Source organism: Salvia hispanica, chromosome 2 (assembly GCF_029641045.1).
Source record: "Salvia hispanica isolate PSC_SH4W2 chromosome 2, Shi_PSC_v1, whole genome shotgun sequence".
In the NCBI taxonomy this organism is placed as follows: Eukaryota; Viridiplantae; Streptophyta; class Magnoliopsida; order Lamiales; family Lamiaceae; genus Salvia; species Salvia hispanica.
In genome coordinates, this window is record NC_142693.1 from 23,148,487 (window position 1) to 23,160,563 (window position 12,077).

The 12,077-nt window shown below is 41.2% G+C and overlaps 3 protein-coding genes across 3 annotated transcripts; 1 reads left to right on the forward strand and 2 right to left on the reverse strand.

The window, feature by feature from the left end:
• The first annotated feature begins 1,340 nt into the window (after positions 1–1,340).
• On the forward strand, positions 1,341–5,369 carry LOC125205906 (putative late blight resistance protein homolog R1A-3). Its single transcript, XM_048105103.2, has 2 exons — positions 1,341–4,386; positions 4,625–5,369. Exons 1-2 carry the CDS (start codon positions 1,700–1,702, stop codon positions 5,274–5,276), a joined length of 3,339 nt encoding a protein of 1,112 aa, XP_047961060.1. The 5' UTR covers positions 1,341–1,699; the 3' UTR covers positions 5,277–5,369.
• Positions 5,370–5,467: 98 nt separating this feature from the next.
• On the reverse strand, positions 5,468–6,895 carry LOC125205917 (dirigent protein 24-like). The gene has a single exon (XM_048105126.2). It carries the CDS (start codon positions 6,846–6,848, stop codon positions 5,631–5,633), a length of 1,218 nt encoding a protein of 405 aa, XP_047961083.1. The 5' UTR covers positions 6,849–6,895; the 3' UTR covers positions 5,468–5,630.
• Positions 6,896–8,000: 1,105 nt separating this feature from the next.
• On the reverse strand, positions 8,001–11,627 carry LOC125219953 (leucine aminopeptidase-like). Its single transcript, XM_048122061.2, has 5 exons — positions 10,827–11,627; positions 9,594–9,896; positions 9,173–9,406; positions 8,666–8,992; positions 8,001–8,451 (listed from the first exon to the last, which is right to left on the reverse strand). The coding sequence occupies exons 1-5, from the start codon at positions 11,502–11,504 to the stop codon at positions 8,155–8,157; spliced, it is 1,839 nt and encodes a 612-aa protein (XP_047978018.2). The 5' UTR covers positions 11,505–11,627; the 3' UTR covers positions 8,001–8,154.
• Positions 11,628–12,077: the final 450 nt, after the last annotated feature.

Sequence of the window (12,077 nt, forward strand, 5' to 3'; positions counted from 1 at the left end):
AAATTTAAACAAGTCTATTGTGAGCCGATTTATAATATATATGGGACTAACAGTTGAAAGTTGGTAGTTATCGCTAAGGCAGTACCATGAAGCCTAATACCTATATGATATCTGGTTGGAATTTCTTGGCACTAGAGCTAAGTTTGTTATATGGATGGAGTTTCTAGCTTATTATGGAATACTAAATCCTAGACTATTCTAATAATTTAATAATACAAGTTGCATGACAACTTTAATTTAATCTTCTTGAATCCTCCGGCAACTTCATCATATTTAATTGTTAATTGACATAATTTCATCTTTTCTCGACATAATTGCCCCTTTATTTCTACTTTACTAATTACATATTAAAATCTATATCAATATTATATTTTTAGAAAATTGAAAGAGTAAATTTTATAATTATCCCAAAAATTACATATTAAAATCTGTGTCAACTCCAAATAATATATTTTTATAGAATTGAAAGAGTAAATTTTATAATTATCCCAAGACTACTTGATTATGCATCCAACACCAATCAAGCTCTAGATAGATTCCTTTTTCTCAAACCACAAGACAAAACTATATTACTATATTTGCAGAAATCACATGCTATAGTTTAGTCAACCATATAGTAGTAATTTTTATATGTTTAATTTAATTTTTAATATCTCAAGAATTATGATATTTGTCATATTAATAATACAAATCAATTTGTTTTTTCTATGGTTTCAAATAAATGAATAATGTAATCAATTATTAAGAGAGAGAACTACTAGTTCTGTCCTATAATACGAGTCGTATTGGTGTGGGGGTCGACTCCTTCTACGACCACGGAGTTAACCTAATAAGTTAGTTATATATAAGAATTCTAATAAATCATTATTTGTCTATTATCCATTGCCAGTGAACATCACATTATTTGTCCGATATGAGTCATGCCAATTAGATAAGCTTAGTTATTAGAAATCTGATAAATCATCTTTGAGAAAGTGGCTAATGTGTGAAAATTTTGAACTTTTGGGCTGTTGTAGGGCTAATTAAAATAAGAAATTACGTAAATTAATAACGCAAAAGTCTGATTTCCTTATTGTATTTGTATGGTTGACCTTTAGGCAGATATACAAAAACTGTATTTTTGGGTAAAAAGGCGAAACACAAACACAAATTACTCCAAATTTCTTCCATCGTTTCAACTTTTATTTGAGGTAAATGACTAATTTTTCTTTCAGTTTCACTTTTTCACTAACTCCGTTCTACATTTCTACGTTTACACTTAATGTTTGCTTTGCAATTGATGATTTTAGTTTGAGTTTGTATCTTAAGCTTATTTGAATTTTCCCCAATTTGCTTGTATATACATTTAGTTTCCGCAATAGTTATTTGAAAAAGAGTACCGTTGTTAGTTTCTTAGATTGCATAAAACCTCAGACTCAGTTGAGTTCATCTTGTCCTAAGCTAAAATTGCAATTTTGATTTCAATTTCCAAGCAAAAATCATAAGGGAATTCATTGGCTAAGGTTTTAAGATCAGATCAACAAACTCTCCACCACCAATTATCAAATCAAATTGGCCATATTCACCATTGTTTGTTTCTTAGATTGCATAAATCCTCAGTTCCTCTTGTCCTAAGCTAAAATTGGTATTTTGATTTACAGCTTTCAAGCACTAAACATTACTGTGGGGTTTCGTTTGCGAAGGTTTTAGGATCAGAGGAATGACTACTTATGGTGCACTAATTTCCCTTCAGAACACAATTGACCATATTCTCCATTCGTCTCGTATTAGCCTGGTTGGCCACTCTATAGAAATCATTGTTGTTGCATACAAGGCGTTGCAGCCGTTGAAAGAAATTCTGGAAAGATTGGACAGCACAAGCAAGAGCAGAAGCCGGAAGAAGGTGAATGATTTGGATCTACGAATCAAAGAGAGAGTTTGGGACTTCGAAGACTTGTTGGAATCCCTCATCTCAGAGAAGATTCTTTCACAATCTAAAAGTAGTGGGGATAAAGAAAAGGATGTATTGGTATTCGCTATTGATCTACAGGGCCTACAAGGTGATGTTGGTTCCTTGATCCGGTCACTCAAGGATATGGAGGAGGAATACATTTACGAATTAGAAAATATGGCTGAAGACAACGAGGCTAGTTCCTCAATGATTGGTTTTAGTGGAACAAAGTCAAAGATGATTGGATTATGGGATGAGTTAGAAGAAGTCAAGATGAATCTTCTGCGTGAGTTTTTTGGAAAGGATGTTTTTGTACTTGTTGGAATGGCTGGCGTTGGGAAGACCATTGTTGCAAAGAAACTCTATCAGGATCCACAAATCTTGAGCCAGTTCGAGTGTCGTGCATGGGTCACAATAGGCAGAAAGCCTCGACTTAGTCAAGTTTCACAACACATTCTAGCTCAGCTCATTGATGGAGATGGAAAAGTAGGCAAAAGGAGACTGAAGGGCAAGAAATGCCTCGTTGTGTTGGACGATGTGTGGGAGAGAGAGGTGTTGGATTACTTGATAAGTAACTTACCACCAATTGAAAATGGATTTGTTCAAATCTTAGTTACTGCTCGAGATAGAAGCGGGATTATAAATATCACCTCAGAGAATGGTTTTTATAATCACCCAGACGTATTTGGTCCTACTTTCAAAGTGGTGCGGTTTTTGAGTGAAGTAGAGAGTAAGAAGCTACTATGTGAGAAGGTGTTTGGTGAACCGGATTGCCCTCATCAACTTGACAAAGCCGCAACCAAAATTGCCAAGAAATGTGAAGGTCTTCCTCTTATGATACTCGCTGTTGCTGACATCTTATCAAAATCCCATCTAAAAGATGACCCCAATTACTGGGATGAGGTTGCAGAAGAAAGAAATGCAGTCTTCAAGGATGCATACGAGGAAATAACAGAGGTATTTTTCCCAAGTTACGACTACTTACCTCAATATCTTAAAATGCCTTTTCTGTATAAGGGAGTCTTTCCTCATGGTTATGATTTCCCACCATCCAAGATCATGAATATGTTGACAGCTGAGGGCTGGTTTCTTCACACAAGCAAAAAGCAATCTTTGGAAGGATCTGTTTGGGAATGTTTGCACGAGCTTTGTACTTCTAAGAATCTTGTTTTATTCAACAAAAAGAGCATCTTTTGGCATGAGAAAACAAGTTATTGTCGCATGTATAAAATCTGTCGGCTTCATTCTACATGGCGGCATGTGTGTAGAGGAGAAGCTTCGAAGAACAAGTTTTATCAAGTCTTAAAGAAGCTTGTTGATGATGAAGATATAAAAGGCCATCGCTGCTTGTGTTTTGAAAATAATATTTTATTTGGCATCAAAGGATTTTGCAAATCTGTGGAACTGAACTATATACGCTCTGTCCTTTTTTTGGGTCCTTACCACCAATATCCAATCCCAGTAGATGTCGGTTTCAGTTTGCTTAGGGAACTAGATGCTCTTAACCTGCGTTTCTACACTTTCCCATCAGAAATTTTGGCTCTAGTCCACCTAAAGTACCTTGCTCTAACTTGCAATGGACAACTCCCTGCAACCATATCCAAACTTTTCAATCTTCGAGTCTTGATTGTCCATCCACACGTCAACATCAAACGTTTTGATGACCCCTCATACGTGCCAATACAAATATGGGATATGCAAGAGTTAGAGCACATTGAGATCTTGGGAAAGAGCCTTTTAGCCCCACATCATATTGCTTCTTTGGAAAATCTTTTGACACTTGTAGGTGTAAATGCTAATATTGGCACTATCTTGGAACTCTCCAGAAAAATTCCTAGTGTAAGGAAATTAAGAGTTCAAATCGAGCTGAGACCTCGTGATGACCATAATGACCTTCTTAGTTGCTTTCGCAGCATTTCAACTCTTGAAAGTTTGGAGACTCTGAAATGTTGTATCATAAATCCTGTGATTCAGCATGGCCATAGTGTCCCTACAACTCATAGTTCATTAATGATGCCACGTGGATTGATAAAGCTACATTTGAGTGGAATGGGTTTTCCTTGGAACCACATGGATGTCATAGGCTCTAACTTGCCATTTCTTCAAGTACTCAAATTACGATCCTATGCTTTTCTGGGTTCAAAGTGGGATGCACAAGAGGTGATTTTTCCGAGACTTGATTTTCTTCTAATTGAAGACAGTGATTTGGTATTCTTGAACTTAAGATCCACGGGCTTCCCCAAGCTCAGTTACCTAAGCATGAAACACTGCTATAAACTGAAAGAGATCTGCTGGCCGCCAGTGTCTGGTCGTAGACACAGAAAGATTGAATTAGTGGATTGCAGTCCTTCAGCTTTGAATTGTGCCCAGCAATTGCTACTGAGTCAAGATGGCATTGTTAATGTTATTGCCTCTACAACTTTTGATGAGAAGCCGGTGACTTCCGAGTTCCAAAGGTTAGTCCTGTAACTGCAAATTCATTTCTCCATCTTAATAATATTTCCAGAATTAACTGTGGAATTCCAAATTCTTATTACATCCACAATATTCTCTGGTCTAAAAATGAGGATCTCATTTCACAAGTTGAATGAGGGAGGTGTTGCTCCAATGTGTGCTTCGTTTGTAGGTTTATTTTTCTCGGAATAGTTATGCAATATGCATGCTCATACCCTATGTTTGTTTATGAATTTTCAGTTACGGAAAACCACAGACGCAATGGCCAGCCACAGACCCCATTTCATTATTTTTTTCCAGCCCTGAGTCTACAAAGCCAAAACAGTCACTGTCAATCTCAGCGACCTCTGAGCATGTGTTTTGGATTGCAGTAATCATATTCCTGACAAGTATTGCTTGGTCTTCTAAAGTTTTTTTTTCATTTGTTTTTCTTCTTATTTTGCTTTCTATGTATTTGACTCGGGAAAGCTTAATGGCGGGGTTTCATGAGGGTAGTAACAAGGATGGTAATGGAGATTTGCCCGATGGAGTAGATGAGAGGGGCAGTATTCCAGATTTGTCCGATGAAGGAGAGGGCGAGGACGGTGATGGAGATTCGGCTGATGGAGTAGAGGAGAGGGGCAGTATTCCAGATTTGTCCGATGAAGGTGAGGGCGAGGACGGTGATGGAGATTCAGCCGATGGGGTAGAGGAGAGGGGCAGTATTCCAGATTTGTCCGATGAAGGTGAGGGCGGAGACGGTGATGGAGATTCGGCCGATGGAGTAGAGGAGAGGAATGATATTCCTGATTTGATTGATGAAGGTGAGGACGAGGACGAGGACGATGGCAGTGATGGAGATTCGGCCGATGGAGGAGAGGATGATGAAGGTAAAATCTATGTGAATATGTGAAAGGAAGAGAGTAGTAGCTTTGTAAGAAATATGTGAGCTCCTAAGAAAGCGGGAAGTTATATAGACAATCATCACTTTGGATTTAGGTTGTAATAGCCACTTGTTCCATTACCTAGCCACTTGTTTAAGCATTTCTTATGTACAGTTCCTCCACCTAATTTGATAATGGAAAATAAATAGTAAAACTGAAATGCTTAAATGATAAAATTGGATAAATACAATGGAAATCACTCCAACAATAATACACAAACTTCACTTCTTACTACAGATTAATTTACACCAAATTCACTCGGAATCACAACTGAATCTTGTATGTGTTTGTGTGATACATATAGATGGATAGGGAGAGAGGATTCAAGGAGTGAGATAAACAGTGAAATGAGTGATGGTTTCAACTCCATCAGTGGTGTGCTGATCCACCTGCGGCAGAGCTTCAATGGCAGCAAATCCCTTCGCATTCTCATACTTCCCAGTCCCACCAACAACCGCAATGTGAGAGATCGGCGTCGCCGTCCGGTGCACCCCGAAGAAGCTCACCGTGTCGAAGACCTCGCCGCCGTGGAACATCACCGTCAGCGCCAGCGTGTGGCTGCTGCCGTCGCTGGAGCTCGTCAGGTAGAACCCCTGCGCCCGCCCGAGCACGGCCGACCCCAGCTCGTGCCCCGCCGTGATCTCGTTGTCCACCACTGTCACGGAGCCGAACGTCAGCTGCTGCAGCGTCAGCCCCGCCGGGAGCTGCCCCGCCGTCACGAAGGGCTGGCTGCCTCCGCCGGAGACGACGTTGTTGCCGTTGTTCTGGACGACGGTGTTTGACGGGGAGCCGTTGAGGCCGACGAGGAAGGGGAGGTTGTTGTTGTTCACCACGCCGTTGACGGTGTTGAGCGGCACGCCGCCGTTGATTGGGAAGAATTGGTTGTTGTTTTTCGAGAACGGGAGGTTGTTGGCGTCGGAGTTGGCCACGATCCCAGCCACCGCCCTGCCGGACGGGTTCGAGCCGCCGAGGATGTCGTGCATGAAAAAGGAAAACGTCGGACTACCTCCAGAAACTCCGCCGGCGCCGGCAACTCCTCCGCCGGAGGGGGTGGTTAGTGGTGGTGTGCCGGAGTTGGGGTGTTCGGGTACGGGTGCAACGACGGGGGCCGGCTCATCAGGGACCGGCGCCACCGCGGGATTGGCGGTGGGGGTGGTTAGTGGCGGTGCATCAATGGGGGCTGGTTCGTCGGAGACAGGTGTCGCCGCAGCATTGGTGGGGGGAGAGGCGGTGGTTAGCGGTGGAGCGTCAGTGTTCCCAACTTCGGGTACGGGTGCAATGACCGGGGCCGGTTCGTCTAAGACGGGTGCCGCCACATCGTTAGCGGCGGGAGAGGTGGTGGTTAGTGGCGGCACGTCGGAGTCGGGGATTGGTGTCACCGCTGCATTGGTGGCGGAGGCGACTGCAGCAGGTGTCGCCTCTGCCTCCGTGGCGGGGATGGGTATCGGGTCGGGTAATGGGGTGACATCGGTGAGGATTCGGGTTGAAGTGGCCAAAGTGGTGGCTAGCAATAGTATGGAGAGAATAAAGAGTTTAGACATCTTGATTTCAATGAAGATTGGTAGTACTATGGAATGGTGTTGGATTTGATTAGTTGATGTAGGAAGAATGAAATAATGAGGTATATATAGATTATCTAGTGTTGATGTAATGAATAAAATGGACCTAAGTGAAATGGAGTTGTTATAGGTATTTGTTTAGTTGAAGATTGTGGGCAATGGTTTCGTTGATGCACATGAGGTCACCCACTCCAAATCAGAGTTTAATTTTCTTTTACATTATTATAATTTTATACTAGTATTTCATTTGAGGTACACACATAATTGTGCCTTCAAATTGTAAACTACCAACTTCATAATATTCGATGAATGAGTTTGAAAGACATCTCTCAAGAATGTGAGATTATTATTTTAGAATATTGAAGTACTACAACTATATGTTTTTGAACTTCTATCAGTAGTAGATATAGAATTATCTAAACATTATGGATTTTAACGAATACTACTACTAAAGTCACTACTATTATCATAAAATATGGGTGAATTTTGAAACTTCTCAAGAATTAAAATCCAATCCGTTGGAAATACTGAGTCCATGAAATTAAATCATACTCTATGTAACCTTTACGGATTAATACATGACCTTTATAGAATCGAATCTATTCGAACAAAAGGAAGAAATTCAACAAAAAATTACTAACAAATGCAGGCACTAAGCACTCGACTCTAAATGTCGTCTAAGAACTTATAGAAATATCCTCTAAGAATAAGAAAATTTTAGGCGTGAACCCTAATTTTATTTGGGCGGAGGTTTCATCACTTTCATCGCAAACATTGCCTGAAACGTCGCAAACATTGCCTGAAACGACGACGTCGTTTGCAGATATTCAAAACACCATCGTTGTTTTTCCCATCCGATTAGTCCTCCTTAATTATGCGACGAGCTACGTATGAATCAATTTTCCTAAAACGTCAACTATGAAAATCTCAAATACGATCAAAGTTCATGTTATGACAGTTCTAATTCGCGAAAAAAATCCAAAAATTGATCATTGTTTGTAAAATTAGGGACCAGTAGCCCTTAAATTAACGTGTAATCTTATGTAAATTGGTGTTAAATTCCATTTTTATATGTTTTATTAGTCCTTAGTTACCTCCAATCCGTTGGAAATAATGGTCCAAACACCCAACGCATAAGAGTAAGACAATGATTTTTCATAAACATACAACAATTTGAACATTAAATTACATTACATTACACACCAATGTGCAGAAAAGGCAGTTGCCAGACATAGCAAATCCCAGAATAGAAAACATTCTTCAGCTACAGATAGACATAGAGGCCAACTTAAAAATTCTGCGAAAATATGGCCTCAACAACACCCTTAGCTATAGGGTGATAGCCCGCGCAAGCCTCGGAGAAAATCCTCCTTGCAAACATCTTCTCCCCGTCCCTTCCCGCGCCCTGGACCAGTGCTGTGTAGAGCGGCCGGAGATACTTCATCCGTCCCACTTCTTTCAGAGTTTTCTCAACCTCGTTATAGTAACTAGTGCACCTAGACACAACGGCCCGCTGAAGAAACGCAACCTTGACCTCGTAATCTCTTGATTCCGCCAGCCTGTAGCGCTTGTCCAGCGCTACTAGCTGTGATATATATGACCAACATGATAAACACACAAAGTGACTATCAGTATACGTCAGACAAGATAATAGTAAGATACGATATTATAAGATTAACCAAAATGAGATAGTTTATCAATCCCTGTGTCAGATGACTCAATTTTCCACTGACAATATTTCAATCAGTATTTCATAATAACACAAGTACGTTAAGGAGTTCTTTTTCATTTAACCGTACCTGTGAAGCTTCGACGGATTTAGGCAAATTTTCTAAGTAAAGCTCCCATTCCTGTCCTCCCCATTGCGCAACTTCGTCCTCACTTGGTATCCTACCCGACTTAAACTCGTTGGCCAACAACACGATCTTCGTATAAATTTCTGAAACGGGCTCCATTGCATCTGGAGGTATGCCAGTTCCCTCAGTCCATACTTTTAGATCAATTTGATCTTCAATCCCGGGAATATTCGCTTTCAAGAAGTCGAGAAACATGTCGGTGTCGATAGACTGGAACTTGAACTTGGCAATGTACTTTAGAAGAAACTCATCAAATGCAGGCCTCCCAATCTGTTCATAAGTTACAAACCAACACAAAATCTCAAAGAAAATACTCCTTTTTTGTCTCAGTATAGTCGAGTCATTTTTCTTTTTAGTAAAAAAACAACTCATATAATCCAGAGTACTTTATTCTCTTTCATACTTTACGAATCAGACATAATAATTGCAACAAATTAAATACGCGTTTACCTCTCTCTCAATGCGCCACAAAAACTGGAAACCCTTCTCATAGGGTACGCGAGAAGATATATCGTCCGGATCCACCCCTAGCTGGTTGGTTTTCAATTTTGTGAACTCCATTTGGTTCTTAAACCTCTCCATTTGCTCAATAAGTTCTCTCCAACCAATTCCAATGTTGAGTATGGCCCTTTCCTTTCCTTGCACAACCTCAACTATTCGCCGCTCGGCATAGGTTGTGAAACCCTGCAAACACGGGCTCAATCATAAACCCGAAGTGATGCAAACATACCACAAGAATGACCGAACTGATAGAGAAAACATTCAATATTTTTAAATAGTTTGTAACTCGAAGAACTCAAAGGGAAATAAAACAAAATTACGGAAATTAAAAATATATCATCCAACAATCCAACCAATGAGCCAATATTACCTCATTCAACCAGGCATGATCATTGCTCTTATTCGTAATCAAATTGCCCGTCCAGCTATGAGCAAGCTCGTGCGCTACGACCTGCGCCCCCGTGGCATCCCCCTTGATCAATGTCGGGGTCAAGAACGTTAGCCTCGGATTCTCCATTCCTCCATAGGGAAAACTCGGGGGCAGCACCAACAAATCGAACCTCTCCCACTCATATGGCCCGAACAACGCCTCCCCGACCTCAATCATCTCCTCCGTCCTCGCGAATTCCCTAGCCGCGGCGTCCAACACCGCGGGGACATCCTCCGAGTACACCTTGTTGGCAAATGAAACAAAAATATATATAACAATATCCCACGTCATAGTAGAGATAGAAAAAAAACACTAGTCCTCAAAAATAAGTTCTTGAACGAAATAAGAAACTGATTGACCCAAATATATGACGAATTTGGTCCAAAACATTCACTTTTTGAAAAACGGGTCATAACAAATGAAAATGCCGACCAGTTAGTCCTTTTCTTGATGGTTCCGTCAAAAAACTAACGGTCAACGCTAATTGCACAGTGGCATGACCGTTAATTTTTTGACGGAACCGTATAAAAAGGACCACTCAGACAAGGATTTCATTTGTTATAGACCTGTTTTCCAAAAAGTGAATATTTTAGACCAAAATTATATTTGGTCATATATTTAGGACTAAAATTAACCTTTACTCAATATTTATACTATTTGGCCTTTAAATATAGGTTAGTTCAATAGTGGATTGGCTCAACCATCAAAAGAAAAGGACCAATCATGTTGACCTTGAAGGGTTTCTAATAGGAAACAAAAATAATACGCTTTTTGTCCTTTAAGGTGGTGTTCGGTTTACTAGATAAAATAGTATAAAAATGTAATCTAGGATTGAGTTGTGAGATTGAATTTCATGAACCAAACACACTGCATATTTAATCCTGAAATACAATCTTGCTAACCGAACACCCCCTAAAAATAGAGTTTGGTGCGTCACGAGTTTTAATGCGATATTTGTAAAGGGATACTGGAAAAGAGAAAAGAGAGTTGAAGTAGTATTCTCGTGTTTAATTAATAAAAAGTTTTATTAAAAAGTTTCAAAATATTTCATGGACCGACAAAAATGAGAAAAATATAGTAAAAGTGAAACCATATAACTCTCATGAGCCAGTATTTTTAATTTTTTTATCACCAATTGGTATTAAAGTGGAACTGTATGGATTTCTATCATACCTTCGTCCTCGGACCAACCTCCCGAAACCCGAGCTCCCCAACTGCAAACGCGAACAAATAGGGCGGCACGGGCTGCTCCATCACAAACTCCTCCACCACCCTCCCCTCCGCACACCACAGCGCGTCATCACACGCGCCGCCGCACTCTCCTTCAACCGGCTCCCGCCGCCCCACGCGCCTGGCCGCCATGACCGCGGAGAGCTCCCGCGGGACGTTGAGCCTCGCGGCGAACCTGACCCGCGCGGCCGGCGTGTCCTGGCAGGGGAAGATGGAGCGCGCGTGGACGGCCTGGCACTGGGTGAAGACGAAGGGGTGGGACTTGTTAAACGTCTGCGGCGGCGGGAGCCACTGCAGGGCGGAGGCGGACGGCGCCGTTTTGGAGAGGATCAGGAGGTGGGACTGGTTGGAGAGGGTGAGGGTGAGGGACTGGCCGAGGATGGGGTCCGGGGAGGGGGAGAGGGAGAAGGGGATCGGGGAGGCGGTGGAGGGGTCGAGGGCGGCGGAGATGGAGAGGGAGCGGGTGTCGAGGGTGAGGGGGCCGGAGTGGGGGGAGGAGAGGGAGATGAGGGCGGAGGAGGAGATGGTGGAGGAGGGGAAGTCGAAGTAGAAGGAGAGGGAGATGTGGGTGGTGAGGGGGTGGGTGGAGTCGGTGTAGGAGTGGGGGTCGATTGGAGCCATTGTGATCAGAATAGCGGCGGCGGACGGTGGCGATCGGCTGTGGGGAAGTGGTTGAAGGAGGAAATGGGAGATGAGAATTTGATGAAGAAAGGTTGTTAAGGTTTAAATATTTGGAGGGAGAGAGAGAATTTGGAAATGAAAGACAAAAAAAGGGAATAAAGTAGTTAATCCCTTGTACCACTATAATAGACTATATACCCTCATATTCCAAAAAATATACCTAATGATTAGGAGGCAAATATCATATTTTGATCCAAGAAATACTCCTTTCGTTCACCATTTAAATAGTCATTTTGACTCGACACAAATTTTAAGAAATTATTTGACTTTGTAAAGAAAAGTAAAGGGAGAAAGTGAGTGGAATGCGGGACTCATTTAAATTTTTAGTTTTATATTGGACTGAGAGGATAAAAGATTGGTGGAATGTGAGATTCGCATACTAAAAGTGGAATAAATAAATTTGTTTAATAAATCATGGACAAACCAAAATGGCAAAATAATTCTTTAAACCGTGGAGAATGGAGTAGTAATGAAATGAATTAAAATATCAAAAAAAATTATTTTTCACATGAA

Excerpts from the sequence above, each read along its gene's own strand:
- LOC125205906 (XM_048105103.2), top strand. The coding sequence starts at position 1,700 with ATGACTACTTATGGTGCACTAATTTCCCTTCAGAACACAATTGACCAT. Across the intron at positions 4,387-4,624 it reads GTGACTTCCGAGTTCCAAAG|TTACGGAAAACCACAGACGC; the intron begins GTTAGTCCTGTA and ends ATGAATTTTCAG.
- LOC125205917 (XM_048105126.2), bottom strand. The coding sequence starts at position 6,848 with ATGTCTAAACTCTTTATTCTCTCCATACTATTGCTAGCCACCACTTTG.
- LOC125219953 (XM_048122061.2), bottom strand. The coding sequence starts at position 11,504 with ATGGCTCCAATCGACCCCCACTCCTACACCGACTCCACCCACCCCCTC. Across the intron at positions 9,897-10,826 it reads AGGTTGGTCCGAGGACGAAG|GTGTACTCGGAGGATGTCCC; the intron begins GTATGATAGAAA and ends TTTGCCAACAAG. Across the intron at positions 8,452-8,665 it reads AATCCGTCGAAGCTTCACAG|CTAGTAGCGCTGGACAAGCG; the intron begins GTACGGTTAAAT and ends TATATATCACAG.